Raw genomic sequence first — 21,521 nt, 5'->3', positions numbered from 1 at the left:
GGTGCCGGCCTCACAGCCCCCGCGGGCGCCGCTGGACCCGAGGGGCCTCTCCCCTCCCCACTACTCAGCCCCCTACACCCATTTCCCCCCCTCCCCTCCCCGGCGCCCTCTCCCCTCCCTCCTCCTCCGTGACCCCTGACCCCAGCTAATCTGCATAGAGGAATGACAGGCATCCGCTGGGCAGGATCCGCCTCGCCGGCTGCGGCCGGCCGGGCCGGAGACCCGCGCGGGGGAGAAGGTGAGGGATTCCGGCGGGCCGCTCCGCACAGCCCGGGAAATGAGCGCTTGGAAACCTGCCTGCGAGCGGACCCATGACCGAAGGACCAAAGGAGCCGCGTGATCGCCAGACCTGGCCCCGCGACCCCAGACATGGGCCAGACCTCGGTCTCCACGCTGTCCCCGCAGCCCAGCAGCGGTGAGTCCGGGGCGCACGGGGCGCCCCCGCCGCGCGGGCGCTGGGCTTGCTCGGGGCTGCTGGGACGGCCGAGGGCTCCGCGGCAGGTCGGGCTCTGCCCGAAGCCGCCAAGTCCCTCGGAGAAACCCGAGAGGTAGCGCTCCCCCAAACTCTTTGTCGCGGAGAAGTGGAATGCGTTTTGGGATCCAGCCGATTTCACCTTAAAGGCACAGGCTCCATTTTCCGTAGGCGCTGCCTCGCCTGGGTGTTTATCTGAGTTTCTGCCGAGCCCGTAAGTGGCGAGGAAGGCCGTTTGCGAATTGCGGTGTTTTTAAAACGCGAAACTCAGAGAGCAAGACAGACGTGCCAACAGATTTTTCTGTGGGTACGCTTGGCTTCCGAACAGACTAGGACTGATGCTTTCAAGCTTGTCAACTGATTGATGGTTTGTTTTCGGAGTAGAAGTGCTGATTGCTTTCTCTGATCCTGGCAGAACTCTGAATACTCAGAAACTAGCTTTAAAAGGGCTTAATCGTTTCTAAAGACCATTGTTTTGTTTTTGTTAGCCACCTACGCTGTAACATTGGGGGGAAACGTACCTCGCAGACTCAGTTATCAAGGGCTGAAGTTCGTTTCATGGAATCGTGGGTTACGTTTCTAAGTTACAGTGATCTGTTGAAAAAGTTTGTTTGTTTGTTTGTTTTCCATTTTCTTTCAAAAAGGGAAGGAAGGTAAGCTTGGCATTTCTCCAGCAGGGTAGGGAGAAACAACTTTTTGGTGGCGTTACTTGTGATTGGATAGTAGAATAAATGTAAACTGTCCTATTTTGATATTTTTCCACCAACATTAAAAACAAAACCCTCAAAGGGGCCTTTTACGTTATTCCTCGAGATATCTGATATACTTTTTAAATCGTGTAAACATTAACAGGATCTTGTTGAAAGGAAGTAACAGGGCAGAGATGAAGGTTTTTTTAATCAGCTCCAGGATGCCTCCCAGCTAGATAGCATTCTATCATGCCAACTTACCCCCACATGGGTTTGTTTATACTGCGGAGCTTCACACCCTGAGAAATCATAAGCTTTGTTGGGGCTTATTTTAATGTCCACAGAGGAACCCTCTACAAAGGAGAGAAATCAAAATCAAAAAAAAAAAAAAAAAAAAAAAAAAAGATCACACCTTCCGTTCCTGTTAAGGACAAGGTTGTACAAAGCTCTAGAACATCAGAGACTTCATATTGATGGCCTCTGGGGATGGGATGGGTAGGGGAGGGTGTTGATTAGGATCTTAACTTTAGTAAACTATCTTGTGCAAATGAGGCTTCCTTTCCTTTGTCTTACTCTAAAGCAGGGTGACTTCTTTCATTTTAAGGAAGAGTTAATATTTTAAATTTCTGCACTGGTAAAACAATTAAATCAGTGCTCAAATACAACAAGTAGAAAGTACTGCCCTGAATTTAGTTCTTTTGCTGCAAAATTTTGTTAGGGTTAATATTAGAAAAGTGAATTTTTCCTTTACGAAAAGCGAGGAATATTACATAACTGATCACTAAGAAGCAGAGTAGAATCTTAGAATATGACTGTCCTAGCTCTTACCCAGTATAGCAAAAAATACCCAGATTGCTATAAATCCCAATAAAATGACTAATCATGTCGAGAAATTGTGCAGCTGGTTTATACAAAAATTAATTTAAACAAAAAGTTATGCTTAATCATAAAAGATATTTGATTTGGGCTTTTGTAAAATAATCATTATAGACTACAAGTCAGCTTGCTTTTCACTCTCTTGATTTTAATCTCTTGAACTTGCAGCTTAGGGCTGCATCTGTTTCTCTACGTTTTAGGAAGACTATTAAGCATTATTTCTGAAAACATGCAGTTAGATCCATTATTTCTATTTTTAAAAAACAACTTGATTGACATATAATATACCATGAAATTCACCCACTAAAAATGTACAGTTTGTTATTTGTTAGTGCATTCAGTGTTGCACAACCATCAATCTCTTTTCCCAGCCTACTCAACCCCCAGCCCCAGTCCTAATGAGCCACTAATGTACTTTCTAGCTTTGTAGATTTGCTATTTCTGAACACTTCATATGAATGGAAACATACGTCACACACCCTTTTGTGGCTAACTTCTTTCACTATCAGGGGTCATCTGTTTTGTAGCATGGATCAATACTTCATTTCTTTTCATTGCCCAATAACATTTCCCTGTATGGACATACCACATTTTAGCTATCCAGTTGGTGAACATTTGGGTTATTTCTCTGTTTTTGTTCTATGAATAGTGCTGCTATGAACTTCATGTACAAGTTATTGGTGAACGTATGTTTTCATTTCTCTTTGGTATATTACTAAGAGTGGAATTGCTGGGTCACATGGTAACTTTATGTTTGTGTTATGTTTTAAGGAACTGCCAAGCAGCTTTCCAAAGCAGCTGTAACATTTTACATTCCGACGGGCAGTGTATGAAGGTTTCCATTTCTCCACATCCTTGCCAATACTTTTTATTTATCTTTTTGATTGTGGCCATTCTAGTAAATGTGAAGTTGTATCTCATCGTGGTTTTGATTTGCATTTTCCTAATTACTAATGACATTGAGCATCTTTTCATGTACATGTTAGCCATCTGTATGTCGTCTTTGGAAAAATGTCTATTCAGATTCTTTGCCGAATTTTAATTGGATAATTTGACTTTCTGTTATTGAGATAAAAGACTTCTTTATGCACCGGAGCTAAGTCATTACCAAATATGTGATTTACAGATACTTCCTCCCATTCTCTGGATTGTCTTTTCACTTTCTTGATATGGTTTGCCTTTCAGAATTTTGAAAAAATTTTTTAAAGATTTTATTTATTTATTTGAGAGAAAGAGATAGAGAGAGAGCACGCATTAGAGGGGAGGTCAGAGGGAGAAGCAGACTCCCCGTGGAGCTGGGAGCCTGATGTGGGACTCAGTCCCAGGACTCCAGGATCATGACCTGAGCTGAAAGCAGTCGCTTAACCACCTAAGCCACCCAGGTGCCCAGAATTTTGAAATTTTTATTATTTTGTGTTTATCTTCTTTTTCTTTGTATTTTTAGTTATATCTAAGAAACCATTGTGTAACCAATGCCAAGAAGATATACACCTGAGTTTTCTTCTGAGAGTCTCATAATTTTAGCTTCTACATTTAGGTCTGTGATACATTTTAAGTTAATTTTTATGTGTGGTGCTTTGTAGGGTTCCAGTTTTGTTCTTTTCCATGTGGATATCTAGCTGTCAACACTATTTATTGAAAAGATGATTCTTTCCCTTTTGAATTGTCTTGGCACCATGTCAAAATAATCAGCTGACAGTATATGTTAAGGGTCTGTTTTTGAATACTTCACTTCTGTTTCATTAGTCACTATGTCTATTAATATGCCACACTGTGTAGATTACTGTAGCTTTGTATTAAGTTTTAAAACAAAAGAGTGTGTCATCTAACTTTGTTCTTTTTTTTTTATTTTTGTTTTTTAAAGATTTTTTTTTTTTAAGTAATCTGTACACCCAGTAAATGGGCTCGAAATCACAACCCTAAGATCAAGAGCTGTGTTCTCTACCAACTGAGCCAGCCAGGTGCCTGAACTTGGTGCTTCTTTTGCAAGATTCTTTTTGCTATTCTAGTCCTCTTGATTTCTGTATGAATCAGTAGCCTTGTCAGTTTTTGTAAAAAAGCCAGCTGGGACTTTGATAGGGATTGTGTTGAATAACACTATTCTCCTAACAATATGAAGTATTAAAAATAAAAACAACATCAAGTCTTTCAGTCTGTGAACACAAATGTCTCTCTATTTATTTAGATCGTCTTTGATTTCTTTCCACGATGTTTCGTTGTTTTCAATGTATAAGTATTGCTTTTTCTTTTTTAAATTTATCCCTTTGTATTATTTTTGATGCTATTATAAATGAAATTATATTCTTATTTCATTTTCAGAATGTTGCTACCTAGCATATAGATAGATATATAAAAATAAATTTTTATATATTGATCTTATACCCTGCAAACTTGTGGAACTTATTTTTTAGTCCCAATAGTTTTTCAGTGCATTCCTTAGGATTTCTATATACAAGATCTATATACAAAATCAGGTACAAATAGAGATAATTTCAGGTACAAAGAGAGATAACTTCTTGTTTTCCAGTCTGAATGCCTTTTATCTCTTTTCCTTGTCTAATTGCCCTAACTTTTTATATACTGTCATGTTGAATGGAAGTGGCAAGAGTGAACTTTTTTTAAAAAATGGTAGCAGAACGTTTAATTACATCAGTTTACCCTCAATACACTAGTTATTTAATCATGATTATATTGATCATTTCTATTTCTTTGCAGGAGGTTCTTCCACTAGCAGCTCCCATGATTCCCACTGCATTATTTTTCTTGCCAGACTTAGTTCATTTCCAGCCTAAAGAATCATCTCTTCTAGTTGGCCACCCTGAAGCTGGACTTCAAATTTCTTAACATCTGGTTCAGCTTTAAGCATACTCAGCTATTCATTTGTAATCTGTTCTGTATACTTTCTATATGCTGCACTTGTAGGAATTTGCTCAAGAACATCAAGAATCTTTGTGTGTAATAGTCGTAGCCTCTTGTGTGTCTCACATACAGCCAGTCCCTCAAGGCTGGTGGTCTTCTTCAGCAAAACTGCCATGACACAGCCCAAGAGTGAATGTTCTTGTTTTCTTCCTGATCTAAGGGGGGAACAAGCAGTTTTTACCTTTTAGTTGTTTTAGTTTTTACCTTTTACCTCAAGTTGTCTGTGTTTTTCATTGAGGCCTTTTTATCAAAAAGTTCCCTTCTGTTCCTAGTTTGTGAGCCTCTTTGTCATGAGGAGTCAAAGGCTTTTTTTTTTCCTTTGTTGAGATATTCATACAGTTTTTTGTTCTTCATTCTACATTGATTTTCAGATGTTAAACCAAGTTTGCATTCCTGGAATAAGGCTTACATGGGTATGTTGCATAATCCCTTTTAAGTATTGCTGAATTTGGTTTACTAGTATTTTAGTGAATATTAGATCCATTACTTCTCAGCACAGGCTAAACAGGTATGTCTCCAAGGAGGTGGTTTCAATACCCTCCAGCCTTGTGCCCCCAAAACATTGAGACTTCAATATTCTGCTAAGTACAAAGCATGGTAGATTGGACACAATAAATATTTACTGAATATATGAGTCAACCAACAAATATTCTCAATGAACAGCCTGATCCCTTTAAGCCAATGGTCATATGAATGAGGGTTATGTTTGTTTGTTTTTTACTTTAAGAATTGTCTGTTGCTCTGGCTCTCTTGTCTGAAGGGTGGTGTCTAAATCTAGTAACCATTCCTCCCATCTTCTTAAGCACCACCTCACCCCCACTGTGTCACAAGGCCCAACTCTTGGCTTCTTGGCCTCAGTAAAAGGGTAGAGAAAGCCACTCTTTAATTTTTAGGAGACAGCGAACAAGTGAATAAAGTATTCAGCATCACACGTAGGCCATGATAGAATCTCTATCTATCCGTGTTTCTGGGTTTTCATAGTTTGGTCAGGCCCAGGTCCTGCCCAGAACACTCACCCATTTCTGTGTAAACCTGATGTAGGAAGAGATCATGAAGGCAGAAGTGGATAGTGTTTATTTTCCTTAATGAAAATAACATGCACATGATCAGAAGTAAAAATTTATAAAACAATTCAGGCTAAAAGTGAGTTTTTCTCCCTTCCAGACCCGTAGTCTCTTCCCAATTGTACCCTGGAATGAACAACTTTTGTTTTGTTTTGTTTTTTTCAGAAAGTTTTCATTCAAGTATGTGTATCTTTATCAAAACACAAGCAAGACCTGTTCTATACTTACTGCTCTAGAGTTTGAGTTTTTCATGTAATGTAGCTTCAAAATATTCCAGTATTGATATTTTTAATCCTATAAACAAGCAATTTTATAATATGTAGACATATCATAATTTTTGAAAAGAGCTCTATTATGTTTTTATATTTTATGTTTGTATTTTTACGTTGTTCTGGGGTTCTTTTGTATGTGTGTTATTATGAAAAATGCCGAAATGAACATCTTTATCTAAACATCTTGAACTACATGGACAGTAAAATCCTACCAGTGGCATTGTCAAGTCAAAAGATTTGTATATTTTATTTTGATAGTCTTTAGCAAATTACTCTCAAGAGGCTGTATATCAGTGTATCTGCTCAGTATATGAAAATTCCTTTTTCTGAACTCCCACCAATACTGCATGCATATCAGGATCTCTTTTAGACCATACAGAGCTTTGTGAGAAACTGAAGTCACTCCCTCTGGGTGAGGCAGCCCTGCAGGCACAGGATTTAATAAGTGGAACATTAGCAGGAATTCAGTCCCAGCTCATTCCCTGGCCTAGATGCCCTTGTGCAGTGAACACTGTGCACAACTATACATGACCACAATGTTATGCATAATTAATTTGAAAAAAATCCATGTCAGTCTATATGCAAAAAGGGATAGCTCACTTCGATTATGAGTTAAGTGGAACATTTGTATTTCTTTTTTTTTTTTTTTAAAGATTTTATTTATTTATTTGACAGAGAGAGATCACAAGCAGGCAGAGAGGCAGGCAGACAGAGAGGAGGAAGCAGGCTCCCTGCTGAGCAGAGAGCCCGATGCGGGCCTCAATCCCAGGACCCTGAGATCATGCCCTGAGCCGAAGGCAGCGGCTTAACCCACTGAGCCACCCAGGCGCCCGGAACATTTGTATTTCTTTTTCTCTGAATTGCTTATAGCAAATCTTAGAGATCTTTGTTTTAAGGAGATTAGCCTTGTGCTTATCATGTATTATAAACATTTTTCTTTTTTTTTTCTTAAATTTGTTTGTTTTCCTAAAAACTGTTTTCATGTAGTCAAATCGATCATTTCTTTTTTTTTTGTCTTACAAACCAGAGTTAAGAATCATGTTCTCCTTTGCTGTTTATCTCATATTTGAATATTGGATCTCTGTAACTTGCTCTGATTTAAAGTGAATGATTTAATGATACTAAGTTTTTAAGCTATGTATAGCAAAAAACCCATCATCAGCAAATTGAAAAAGGAAATAATAAAGTTGACAAAATATTTGTATGGTATATGGAAAGCAATGATAAATATCTTAATGTACTAAGACCCTTAAAAATCAGTAAGAAAAAAAATAAAGGCTCAAATAGAAAAACAAGAAAAGAACATGAATAGGCATTTTTCAAAATATCTGATGGCTATAATTGTGAACTCACTGTAGGTGAGGAACTATTCTAAGTACTTTGCTTGAATTAACTTTTTTTAAAGATTTTATTTACTTATTTGACAGAGAGATAGATAGAGAGCACAGGTAGGCAGAGTAGCAAGGGAGAGGGAGAAGGAGGCTCTCCGCTGAGCTAGGAGCCGGTTATGGGGATCCCAGCACCCTGGGATCATGACCTGAGCAGTAGGCAGCCACTTAACCAACTGAACCATCCAGGTGTCCTTTGAATTAACTTTTTAATCCTCACAACATCCCTAAAGGGTAACTACTATTAAGATCCCCATTTTACAGATGCGGAAATCTAAAACACAAGAGTTAATTTGCCCAATTACTTAATCAAAGAAGAGACATTATTTACCAATTGGTATATGAAATAGTTTCAGCAGTTCAATGAAAAAAAAAAGATGCTGTTGATCATCTATGAATTGAGCAAGGATTTAAAAGAATGATTCTCAGACAATCGTGGTAGTTTAAATTGGTACATCCTATCAGAAGAGCAGCTTGGTAATATATATTAGACCCCTTAAAATATGCATGCATTCAGACCAAGCAGGTCCACTTTTGGAAGCATATTGAAAGGGAAATAATTACTTGCCCACTGGGACAGTGTTTATTAAAAGCCAAAAATTGGAAGTAGCAGTCGAACGCCAAGAAATTTTTTCCAATTAATTGGGACACAGTTATATAATGAAATAAGCCATTTAAAAATGGTGTAAAATACGGGGTGCCTGGATGGCTTACTCAGTTAAGCGGCCAACTCTTGTCTTTTTTTAAAGATTTGTTTATTTGGGAGGGAGAGAAAGAGCATGTATATGCAGGTGCACACGTGTTGGGGGGAGGAAAAAGAGTCTCAGGCAGAGTCCTCCTTGAACAGGAGCCCACCGCAGAGGTCTTAGGACCCTGGGATCACAACCTCGGTTGAAACCATGAGTCCGACATTCAACCAGCTGTGCCACACAGGCACCCCTTAAGTAGCCGACTCTTGATTTCAGCTCACGTCATGATCTCAGGGTCCTGGGATCGAGCCTCGCGTGGGCTCTGTGCTCAAAGGGGAGCCTGCTTAAGGATTCTTTCTCTCCCTCTGCCTCTCCCTCCTGCTCACAAGCACTCTCTTTCTCTTAAATAAATAAATAAATAAATAAATAAATCTTTTAAGAAAATGGTGCAAAACATAATTTTGAAAAGTTATTTTTATAATAAAAATATTAAAAGGCAGGTTTAAAATAAAATTCTTTTTTAAAAATATGTGCATGATGAGAAATCTAGATAAGGGTGAGGAGAAAGAGAGAGAGGGGAATTTCATTGCTGAGGAGGTAGTGTGACAGTCTTGGCTTTCCTCTGCTTTGAACAGGAACATAACCAGGACTTGCACATCCTGTGTCCACCTGGACCTCCACTGGAATTAAAGCCACGAGCTGATCCATAAGTATGTTAGCTTTTCTCGGGCTCTTTTCTCTCTCCTTGGACTCTGTTTTAAGTTCATCGACTGTTTTTCAGCTGCTTTTTTTCTTGTGAATTCCATGATGAAAACAAAAATATCAGTCCTCCCATAGCCGCCTTTTTTTTTCGGTTGAATTTTTTTCTTAGCCTGTTTGATTGTAATGCAAATGCAGTCACTCACTTGGAGGGAAAGAAAATGAGCAAACTTTTTAGAACTTCGTTTACTTCTCTTTGGTCCATAGCTCATCAGGTATGATCGTGAGTAATATCCCCGATATTTTTAGCTTCAGTGTATTTTATCTTAAGAAGTCTAAGAGGGTAACAATCAGTGGGGGAGTCAGACTTCACCTTTTGCCTACTTAATGCAGTAGGGATAAAGATAAGGGTTCTGGGTTGTCGGTTCTCTAATTAAGTCTCTTTAACTTGAATAAAGGAAAAGTTACAACGCGTTTTCTTGTCTTGAGGGACTTAAGTGTAATGGGCTAACTGCCTGTTCTTGGTCTCTGTTCTTGGGAGTAGAGATACATATTTAGTGAGGACTCAGTTTATGTAGAAGTGTTCTTGAGGTAGAAATAGTCTTAAGAAAATAAATTGGAAAAAAAAATACAAAAAAAAAAAAAAAAAAAGAAAATAAACACTTCTGGTCCACCCTCTATTCCACTGACATCTGAAGCAGGGGAACCCAAACCAAAAACAACAGTTTCTGTTCCCCAGAAAGGAATGGGCAAATAACATTACTTTTAAAAGTCTGGTCTGTTATCATTTATATTTGCTTACTACTCCTCCATTTATTTTGGTTTCAAGGGGCTGGGTGTTTTTGTTCATATAAACCTGGCAAGGATGACGTTCCATCCGTTAACACTAAGGGAATTTGGGTTGACAAAGAAGGGACTGAACTGATGTTTTGCTTAAATAACCTGGAAGGCTGTGGGGCGCCTGCGTGGCTCAGTGGGTTAAAGCCTTTGCTTTCAGCTCAGGTCGTGATCTCGGGGTTCTGGGATCAAGCCCCGCATCGGGCTCTCTGCTCAGCAAAGAGCCTGCTTCCCCCTCTCTCTCTGTCTGCCTCTCTGCCTACTTGTGATCTCTCTCTGTCAAGTGGATAAATAAAATCTTTTTTTTTTTTTTAAAGATTTTTTCTTTATTTATCTGACAGAGATCACAAGTGCCTAGAAGGCTCATCCACTCTGTGGAGTCAGGCAGAAGGGAAGGTGAAAGGAAAGGGACCCCTGGAGAACAGTCAGGAAGGCCAAAAAGTACAGAAGACAGAACAAGAATTCTGGCCCACCCAGGTGGTGAGAACCATTGAAGGTTTTTTATCAAATGAGAAACGATCAGAGTTTTGCCCCAGGGGGATGAATCTGCCTATCATGTGCAGCATTGATTTCCTGGGGGAGACCCAAGGCACGACCAAGAGGTCCCGCTCCAGTAATCCAGCAAGGTGAAGTGACCACCTGATCCCAGGGACGGGGTGGGGCCAGGGGTGGGGGTTTGTTATCTGCAACTCCGCCCTTGCCTTATGCTTCCAGGCTCTGATCTGCAACTGTCTATTGGGCAGGTCTGCTTGGGTCTCTCATGGGCATCTCACAGATAAAAGATGTCAACAGAGGGGTGCCTGGGTGGCTCAGATGGTTAAAGCCTCTGCCTTTGGCTCAGGTCATGATCCCCGAGTCCTGGGATCGAGCCTAACATTGGGCTGTCTGCTCAGCGGGGAGCCTCCTCTCCCCTCTCTCTGCCTGCCTCCTCTGCCTACTTGTGACCTCTGTCTGTCAAATAAATAAATAATATCTTTAAAAAAAAAAAAAAAAAGATGTCAACAGAAGGCTGGAGTTTACCCTCCAAAACCTTTCTTCCCTTAACTTTCTGCATGTCCCCAAATGATACTTCCAGCTACTCACTCATTCTAGCCGAAAGTTGAGGAAGCCTCCTTGAGTTTTCCTTCCCCTTCACACCAAACCATCGCATTCTGTACCTTTTCCTTTCAGAATGTATCTCCAGGCCCTTCACATCTGTCTTCACGGCCACTGTCCAAACCCGACTGCTCATTGTATGGACAGCTGTCGTGGGCTCAAGCTGTTCTCCTGCTTCTGTTCTCAGCCTTTTGCGATTTTTGTTCCACACAACTCCTAAATTAATGTTTTAAAACATAAATCACGTCACTTCCTTACTCACAACCTTCCTGTGTCTTCCTAGTGCACTTGGAATGAAATCTAGATTTCATACTCTGGCCCTCTAGGCCATTCCTGATCCTCTAGGATCCTTGGCCCCTGCCCCTCCCCCATGGCCCAGCTCCCCCCCCCCCTCAACCGCTGTGCTACAGCTTTACTCCCTGCTTCAGTCATCAGACAGACCTGGCTCATTTTTACCTTTGACCTTTGCAGTTGCTGCTCTCTCTACCCAGGATGTAAGGGACACTCTTCCAGTAGCTCTTTACAAAGTTGACTCCTTGTCTTCCAGCATGACCTGCTTCATGGAGACCGTCCTTGTCCAGCCCTCTTCAGAGGAGCCTGTGCACCCACCCCAAGCCACAGTTCTCTGCTCTTTCATTGTACCTGTCTGTCTCTCAGGTTATCCTGTTTGTCATTGTCTCCCTTCACTAGAACCTCAGCTCCAGGAGCTAAGGGACCCTATCTTGTTCCCCACTTTGCTTTCTAATTCTGACATCTGTGCTTGACACAGCTATTTGTTGAATAAATGAGTGGCTCGAGCTGGCCAGGTCAGATGTTATTAGAGTGATACCAACTGAATGGAAAGTTAAGCAGTGTCCAAGAAGTTTACAGTTGTTTAAACTGATTCTTTAGTATATACCTCCAGTTTCTAAATAGCATGCTTACATTGCTAATTATCGATTGTACAGCTTGACCCATTATTACTGACCTGATAGTCTGGAAACTGAAGACATAGCTTTGCTTTTCACGCCTTCTCTGATCCCTGTCTCCCCACCCATCACACATTTCCCATCCTTCCATGTTCTCATTCCCAGCATTCTTGTATTGTACTTTTGATTAGAACAGTATTGTGTATAACTATGTAAAAATTGATGATAGCTAAGCCTGGTGGTAAACCATGATTACTTTTTCTTTCCTGCATGACTTTTGCTTTCCTTGCTGGTGTTTGTGTTTGCTTGCAAAGGGACCTGCATACTCATCCCCAAATCTTTCCCCAGTTATGTAAATCTCTTCTCAGTATGTTCAAACACTTTTGTTATTCTTTCAAGTTTATCTGTAAGAAGTGAATCCAAATTGGACTGGATTTCCTCTAAGCTTGCTGCCCGCTGTTGCCCTGCATCTCTCTTTAGATCATCCTGGGGAGTCCTTCCACGTCCCTCTTGGAATGGATCTCCCAATTGCTAGATCAGAATCTTATCTTTTCTGGGTCTATTTCCAAATTTGGACAGAGCACACAGAACTTCTTGAGAAAGGCTCATGGGGCTTGGTTTTTTTGAGACCTGCTCCTAGAAGGCATCTTTATTCTGGCTTTCTACTTGGTTGATAGCTTGACTGGCCATGAGGTAGCAAAGCAAACTTGCTATAATATGTAAAAATACCCACTGTCACTTATAATTAACCACAATTAATATTGACATAGAAGATTAATTTTTTCTCTTTAGCACCTAGCTTTTAATTAATTTCAAAAGATTTTCTCGAATGATTGTCACATGAGACCTCAACTTTGATCTATCTACTCTTGCTGTTATAGTCTAAAAAATATTTTATGGACATTTAATGTTTTATAGCTGAATGAACTAATTTAAAATTATGTTTACTGTGATAATAATGGTATTCTACCAATTTGCCTGATGGTGAGAATCACCTAGCATGCCTGGGGGGAAAATGCTCACTTCTGGGCAACAGCAAAATCTGTCTTTTGGAGAGGGGTCTTAGAATCCGAATTTTCAGCAAGGATTCCAGAAGGTTCTTTTTTTTTTTTTTTTAAGATTTTTTTTGTTTATTTATTTGACAGACAGAGATCACTAGTAGGCAGAGAGGCAGGCAGAGAGAAAGAGGGAAGCAGGCTCCCTGCTTAGTGGAAAGCCCGATGTGGGGCTCAATCCCAGGACCCCGGGATCATGACCTGAGCTGAAGGCACAGGCTTAACCCACTGAGCCACCCAGGCGCCCCGTCCAGAAGATTCTTAACATGAGAAACATCCTCTGGAGATTACCGGTGTTTTAAAAGAGGCTTCAGATGAAAATTTCTCTTCATTAACAATGTGTCTTCTCTTGACATGATGTAGAAGTTACAAAATGTCCAGTTCAAAAACACAGATGTTCTGTACCTGTGTCTTGATAAATTTGGTCATTAATATGTCCTGTTCCTGAGCAAGTATTCCCATTGTCAAGTACAATTTTGGCAAAATCTCTTTGCTAGAATTTTTTTTTGCTCTTACATACATTTTGCTACTATTATAAACTGCAAAGTAATTCATTTCCCACAGTCATCAGGTTTAGGGTAAATGTAGTTATATTTGAAGTTATATCTGCAGAATGACAATTACTGTTTGAGGAAAGGATACAGAATTTTGACTCTGTTGGCTTTTTAGGAAGCCTCCTTGAACTTCATCTGAGGTGGCTGCATGCTGATTACTTGAGGAGGAACCAAAGTGGCAGAGCAGGGGGCCGGATGAAAACAGGTGTTTAATAATGCGTGGGAAGGGACTATAGGAAAGATTTTAGTAAGATCTATTTTATAAAAAGGAGGCTGAACCCTTTTCTCTTTTAGAAATGTGGGCAGCAAATTCTGAAAACTTCAAGAGGAAGCAATCATTTATTTAAAAATTCTTTTCATGTGTTCCTTTTGGAAACGTTTGGCTTTTTATTTTTGCCTCTGTTTGTACTTCAGGGGTCTTTCCTTCCAATGAAGTGCCTGTTTTGCAGTACACTGCCTGGTGTGAAGTAAATTCCAATCTTAATTGGGGTCTCTTAAAAGCTTTTTCTAAAGGGTTTCTCAGCCTCCCTGAGGAAAAACCACTGTTATTTGTCTAAGGTGCCCTGACGAGGGCCTGCTGAGCATTGCCTTGGACCCTCCTTCTAGAATAAAAATGTTTCTGACCACAGCTGGGTAGCCCACAGGACTGAGCAGGGCAACCTGACAGGGTTATTCAGGATCGCAGTTGCCAAATTCATCTATTTAAAGGGACTCTGTGTTTTTCAAAATTTTTCTACATCTGTAAATTTAACTCGCGCTGACCTGCCAGGCTGTCTGTGGAGGACCCGGCTGAGGATGGAAACTTGGAATAAGCCGGAACGAGTCAACTGAGCTCATGTTGAATGTTCCTGTGTGCCTAACAGAGCAGTGTTTCATTTTCCTAAAGTCTACTAAAATGGAATTATATACATATGTGCGTAACTAGTGCTCTCTCGCTTGGAAAGTACTTGGCTGCCAATTTTGTAAAGAAAACACGAAAAGAGTAAAATCAAACTGGAGATTTTAAGAAGGATCTAGAACTGTATGCTTTTAAAAAGACAAAAAAAAAAAAAAAACAAAAACAAACTTAAAAAAAAAAGACCTAATCCCCTTTAGTCATCAGACCCTACAAGGACTGTCAGAACACACGGATATCTCATTTTTCAAATGACAAAAGGTGTTTTAATTTATAAAGCCCTTCTAAGTGATCGTAGCAGAAGCCTTTAAGGAACTTTCTTTAACCCTCTGTTAGGTTGGGTGGGGTAGATTGAGGTTGGAAGCTGTGTGACATTTTCATTCTGTCTTCAGTGTGGGAATAAACAGCTTTACAGGCAGTAGTTTAAGTCTGTATTCATTTGTTAGAGCTGCTGTAACAAATACCTATGGACTAGGTTGGGTTAAACAATAGAATTTCATTTTCTCACAGTTCTGTAGTCTGAAAACTTAGTACTTAGGACTTAGAAGTCCAAGATCAAGGTTGGGTTTCTTCTGAGGCTCTCTCCTGGCCACTTCTCCCATATCCTCATATGGTCTATGAACGTACAAGTCTATCCAATCTCTATTGTCTTACCAAGACACTAGTCATTGGATTAGGGCCCACCCATTGTGACCTCACTTTACCTTAAACACCTCTTTAAAGGCCTTATATACAAAAACAGTCACATTCTGAGGTATTTGAGGTGAAGACTTCAACAGATGTATTTGGGGGGACAAAATTCAGCCATAACAGTGTCCTTAAAACAAGCTTACAAACTGAGATCCATTAACAATGGCCCATAAACACCGAAGATCCATTGTCTTTTTTCTGGTTTCTTCAGTTCCACTTCCTGACAGATTATAGCTGCTTTCCTTCTCACCTTCAACAGTGCCACATATTGAGTAGAAACGACCTGAGGAAGAGGATGCATTGAAGGTGTGTTTCAGGAATGCGAACCAACCTAGGTCACCAGGCAGTGCCACTTAAGAGATGAGCGTGGAATGTAAAGATTATATGTGGCAAAATTAAAAATAGTCTATGTGAACCCTGTTTCTGCCATATTTGTGTTAGAAATAACAACCTCTTGAGTAGAGTGCCACCATTGATGGTGTAATGCTAAGAAAAACAGTACTTATGAAGAGGGGCATCCCAGTGTGGTCAGCAACTATGTATGTACCTCCTGATTAGTTTTATAATCTCTGAGGTCCCTGAATGTGAGGCACACTTTCTTTTTTTTTTTTTTTTAAGATTTATTTATTTATTTATTTGACAGACAGGGATCACAAGTAGGCAGAGAGGCAGGCGGCGGGTGGGGGGGGGTGAGCAGGCTCCCCACCAAGCAGAGAGCCCGATGCAGGGCTTGATCCTAGGACCCTGGGATCGTGACCCGAGCCAAAGGCAGAGGCTTTAACCCACTGAGCCACCCAGGCTCCCCAGCACTTTTTAGAGAAATGCCTTATTCCCAAACGTCACTACATAGATACTCATCTTTTCTGTGTTTGATTTTTTCTTACTCTGTATGCTTTTATTATCTTAGATGTATTTGATATCCAGTAGAGTGACATGTTTCTTCACAAAAAGCTGCTAAAATAAGAAATAGAATGAATAGGGATGCTAAAGAAAGATAATGTTAAAACACCTGTCAGAGTAAAGCCAGAAAAAAATGTTCTCACCAGGAAATGCAGCAACCCTGTTGAGTCAGGTTGGCAATTCAAAGACGATTCATGTGTGACTAAACACATTTGTATTATATCCCATACACATTGCAAATCATCTAGCAGACTTCTGGTAATGGCTTCCTATATCTCCCTAATCTCTTCACTGGGGTGGACAGGTTGGGTGGACTTGTTCACCTTGTCACAAGGCATGAAAATAGTGCTTTCAAAAGATACCCACCTTGGTGAGGTTCACGGTTCTTTAATATAAAGGGAACTGGTACCTCAAGCCATGTAAGCACACAAGTAAAATGGGTGCCTCAGAATCTGGCAATCCTAGACCATCCCTCAAAAGGGTTGAAAACTCTTCAGGCACCTAAGAGATGACTTAATATTTTGGCATCTTTTGGCCAGGAATTTCCTAGAAGTAAGTTAGATCTTGAGATGGCTGAGATACAAGGCATTCCTAAAAAGCTCCATGCAAGACCCAATTGTTTTGGATATGTTTGGATTCTGATCTGAATCCAAGGGGTGATGGAGTGGGAGTTGGGGGTGTGCAGGAATTCTCAGCCAAGCTCCACACCCATTAGTTGGGAGCCTGTCACTTCAGTGTTTTAAGGCATTGAGTAGATTAGAATCGGCCACTCAACGTAAGGATGGTTAAAAAGTCACAGAACATTGGTGTTCTTCCAAGTGAACACATTTTTTTGTGGATTTGACCCTGATATTTCAGATTTAGAATTCAATATCCTAAGACTAAAGATGAAGTCTTATTATATACAATGGAAATAACTGAAAAGGATTTAATTCAGTTCTTATGGTTTTTGCTGGGCCAGTCTGTTATTTTCATTGCCTAGTATCTAGTCCTGGGGGCAAAAAAGAAAGAGCACAAGGTTCCTGTTAGATCTCAAAAAGGAAGTGATACAGAATAAACATGGGTCCCTTTGATAATGATTTCTTAGCCAGTCCAATAGATGATGATTCTCAGTAAGTGTGAGTCCTTTAGGACTTAGGCATTGATGTTGAGTTTAAAGGTGGCCTTAACTGTAAAGAATATGAAGTTAATAAAAGCGTAAAATGGAGCTTTTTCTCCTCAGATTTTGACACTAGACATATTTGGAAACAGGAGTAAAATGCAACTTCCTGTGTTTGGCTGCTATAGTGACTAACACAGGCTTTTAAAAGCAACAACCTGTAGCTCAACGAGATGTAGACAGTTTGATAACTGGATTTTCAACATGGTTCAGTAAGAATTCACCAAGTGTGCAATTGGTCTTTTGAGTAAAATAGGTTTGTGTGGTTTTTTTTACTTTACTTTTTTATTTTTTGCAGGTACAAGTATAAAAATAAACTGTGTGCCTTCCCCTCTAGTGGGAAAGAGGGACAATCCAGTTCTAGCAGTTCTCTCCTGTTCTTATAGGTGATGTCAGCCTTCTTGCTTTGTGACTTTCCTCAGGGTATTTCTGCTGCAGAGTGATGGTGATTTCCCTTGAGCGCTAGTTGGTCTCTGCTGCTGTCAGCAATTGGCCCAAGACCAGTGGAGAACAACACAGGTGACTCTGTGCAGGAGTCTGTTTTGAACAGAGTGTTTTTGTTTTTCTAGAGCCCTCTAGAAGACTGGGGAAATAGCTTTCAAACAAATTTCACCATCCCAGTTGCTCCAGATCATAAATGACCCATTTTCTAGAGTTCATTCCCCTTGAAACCTTTTAACAGTCCCTTCTCCACCTGTTTGTGTAGTAGGAGAGGAAGTAGTAGAAGGCATTGGCCTTTCTTGTGTATTGGTGATGCAGTATGACCCTTTACATATGTTATTTCTGTTAACCCTTGCAACAACCCAAATGCTAAATTGTATTATCCCATCCTATGGATCAGGAAGAGGTTCTGAAAGCTTGAAAGGCTTGCCCAAGATTACCAGCTAGGAAGTAGAACAGTTGATTAAATTCAAGTCTTTCTGACCCAAGGCCCATGTTTTCTCTCAGTGGAAATTAATAGGTCTGTGTTTTTACTTAAAATGACTCTCTGGGGGCGCCTGGGTGACTTAGTTGTTAAGTGTCTGCCTTCTTCTCAGGTCATGATCCCAAGCCCTGGGATCGAGGCCCGCATCAGGCGCCCTGGCTCAGCAGGAAGCCTGCTTCTCCCTCTCTCACTCCCCCTACTTGTGATCCCTCTCTTGCTGTGTCTCTGGCTGTCAAATAAATATATAAAATCTTTTTTAAAAAAATCACTCTTTCTCCCTTTCTTCCTCTCTCCCATTCTCCCTCTCTCTCCTTTCCTTCCTCTCTCTCTCTCTCTCTCTCTCAGCATATACTAGGTGTCACCAGGGTGCCAAGTAAGCTAAAGGATAAAATAAAACATTTTCTTACTTCTCTGGAAGCTTTAATACAGGGCACAGGAAGAGCTGTTCATTTTTCCATTTGTGTTTGCTCCCGTAAGATACTGGCATAACAGGAGATGTTTGATTCTCAGTTGAAAGGTGAGATAAGAGAAGTGGTATTTTCTGTTCAGAGTGGGAAGAAACTTGCTGCTGGCTGCCCGTCTTAAAGAAAGATTCCATTGGGCATGTTGCATTGTCTCGTTAGGTACCTGCCACCATAGCACTACTGGGCTACCATACCGAGGACCTTGTAGTTCTACCAGTTTCTGATGTATTTAGTGAATGAAAAGTCTAAAGTATCGATACAGAGCTAAAGATCCGTAATGTCATAATGTGACAGAATTTATCTCAGTTGAAAAATATGGTTTTATAGTTTTCTATGTGGGTCCCTATTTTCTGAGAGATTTAAATTCTCACAAGTAATGCCTGAAAACAATGGAAAACCAAAGGCAGTTTGGACTTGGTTTCAGTTCAGTCAGATAATTTGCCTTTCCGGTTTCTTGATCATGAAACTAAATTCCCTTCTGAGTCCCCCAGTTAGGAGAAAGAAGATGAAGAGTGCAGAAAAGTCTGAGTTGCCTAACGTGTTTTGAGAAGGAAGGAGGAAATGTCCGTGTAGGGTGTTAATTTTTCATCACTCATTGCTATATAAAAATACAAAATTCTTTAAAGATCATTTCACATATAAATTATTCCAACTGTTTTTTCTCAGTTGTTTGTCTTTGGTGGATTGTCTTTTTAAAAGGACACAGTAAGCCGCAAAGTCAGTCTTTGTTCACCTGAAAAATTTGTCAACAATGTCTCTACCATTCTTATGAGTGTTAATCATCCTTCCTGCTGGCTTTGATATTTTCTCAATTTCAAACTTTAGTGTTTGTTATGTTATCATTCAAAATATTTGGAGTTCTGCAGGAAGGCACCATTGGAAACAATTTCCTCTGTATGAAAAATCTAAAGACCTGCTAAAATAAATCATAGCCTACTTAGGCCAGGCCTTGTACATTCATTATTGCCAGACATTTGTCCATGATTTAGTCATTCATTTTGTAAATATTTATTAAGTACCTTCTGTGGCCTGGGTACAGATTGGGGGCACCACCTAGAATAAAACACTTTTGATGCCTGTCCTCATGGGACTCTCGATCTAGTAGGGAGCACTGTGACTTTCTCTTCATATACTTGCTCATCGAAGAGGCCATCCCCCCCCCCTTGTTTAATAACAACAACAATTAAAAGTTATTCTTATGGCTTCTGGAAAAGTTGATGAGTTGCAGCTAGCTGCTTCTGAATTCAGTTAGGGGCTTTCCCCTCAGATCATTCTAGTACACATTCAACATTCCTTTAGGCCAGTATTGAAAATCTCAATAAAAATTATATCAAAAAAGAATTTTGGAATAAGGTGGTTGGCTTGATGGTGCCCTAATTGGATTCAGAGCCTTTCCTTGTGGTATTCTACCCAAGTCCTGCTGGTACACCTTGTTTTCTGGAATGCTTGCTTGACACACATGTTGTTTGAAAAGAAAGAAACCAAAATAGAACATCTTGTAAGTGGGAATCACCTTAGTGACTGTGTTGGTGAAAAAAAGATTAAACTCAACCCTAAGGCCGTCATTACTATAAAGTTATTTTTTTTAAAAGACAACTAATGGAATTCTCTCCCTTCCCTGACTCCATCCACCCCCCCCCCACAATTAGATGTTACAAACTAAGGAATGTTAATCCTTTGCTTTTCAGTGACTTCTAAATGGTTTTCTGCCTAATTTGGATGGGGTCTTTCTACCTTTTAAGAACTGTTATGAAACTAGACTAAATCTCCATAACCCTCAAACAGCTTAGGCCTGAATTTTTAACACAGAACTTAGAGAGTGTGTCAGGCCATGGCTGTCACAAGAATGAGGGCTCAACCACCACCCCTGAGCCCCTCCAGCCACTTACATCCTCTGTTCTCTCACGTGCCAGGTTTCTGTATTGGAATGATGGTTACTTGAATAATGTCAACCCCTCTCATAGACGATAAGCTTCCTGAAGGCAGAGATCCTGTCCCTTTTGCTTACTATTATAGCTTCAGTGCATTACCTTGTCTATGATAGTTGCTCAGTACATTAATTATGAATGCATGACTCCATCCCACAGTACGCAGATTTTTCTACAACTTCATCTTTTTGTGGAACTCTCCTTCCTCCTTGTCTTGTTTTGTCTGGAACCCACCTCTCCTTGACAGTGCTTCCTTGGTAACTCCATAATGGAGGTTCTGCTCTCCTTCACCACGGACATGTGATTCACTCCTGGCTACCACTCCTGCTGCTTTGCTTCCAGTAACATGTGTATTCTCACTCGAAGTACATACCCTCCTGCTGCGTTCCTCTTCACGGCTCTGGTGCCGTCATCCCCTGACTTCCTGCTCACTTCCTCGCATTCATGAAGTGAGCTTCAGGCTCTCCTCCTCCGCCCAGAGTCTCACTGTTATCCGGAGAGAAGCCCATCCCCATGTAGTTAGTCAGTTCTCTTGCGCTTCTGACTCTTTCCCCTCGGTCCATAAACATGCCCTAGAATCCCCCACACTTGTGACTTTATAACAAATAAACTAACCTCTGTCTTGTACCTGATGATTCTCAGTATAGGAGAAGTCCAAGGTTCTTTATTATGTACAGCCTACTGCCTTCTAAATGTAATCATTTTCTAAGAGTTTCCCCCTGGCCCTCAACTGCCGCTTTTGTTTGGAAGACTCCCCCAAGTAACTTCAACATTGACTTCCTGCTAGTGTGCCAATAATGTATTTCTGTCTGCTGGACATCTTCCCCTGAATGTCCTGCCAATACCTGAGGTTCATGCGGCCTGAACATAAGCCATAGGTCTTTCTCCAAGTCCTTTCTTGGCATTCCAGCACACGTCCAAGAGCTTCAGGCCATAGAATTCTCCGTGATTTCTCTAGACAGTTCCCCCTTTTCCTCACTTCTTCCTCAATGTCCCTTGGATCCATTCATCATTTCTAATTCATTTTCACTGCTCTCCAAGTT

General features: G+C 40.5%; 1 protein-coding gene and 1 pseudogene across 5 annotated transcripts in view; one reads left to right on the top strand and one right to left on the bottom strand.

Annotated features, from left to right (window-relative positions):
* The first annotated feature begins 201 nt into the window (after window positions 1–201).
* Window positions 202–21,521, top strand: part of PHACTR2 (phosphatase and actin regulator 2) — a 120,166-nt gene continuing 98,846 nt past the window's right edge. For 2 of the 5 annotated variants that reach the window (XM_044247428.1, XM_044247463.1), the window contains exon 1: window positions 203–415. In XM_044247428.1, the coding sequence (XP_044103363.1) occupies window positions 370–415 (46 nt within the window). In that variant the 5' untranslated portion in view covers window positions 203–369. Of the gene's footprint in view, window positions 416–21,521 lie in introns of all 5 variants that reach the window. The other 3 variants (XM_044247437.1, XM_044247455.1, XM_044247447.1) reach the window with 3 other exon arrangements.
* Window positions 4,692–5,071, bottom strand: LOC122906005 (annotated as a pseudogene).

The sequence above is a fragment of the Neovison vison genome, chromosome 1 (genome assembly GCF_020171115.1).
Source record: "Neovison vison isolate M4711 chromosome 1, ASM_NN_V1, whole genome shotgun sequence".
Classification (NCBI taxonomy): domain Eukaryota; kingdom Metazoa; phylum Chordata; class Mammalia; order Carnivora; family Mustelidae; genus Neogale; species Neogale vison.
Note: the sequence above shows the minus strand (reverse complement) of the source record. Positions and strands in the feature narration are given on the sequence as shown.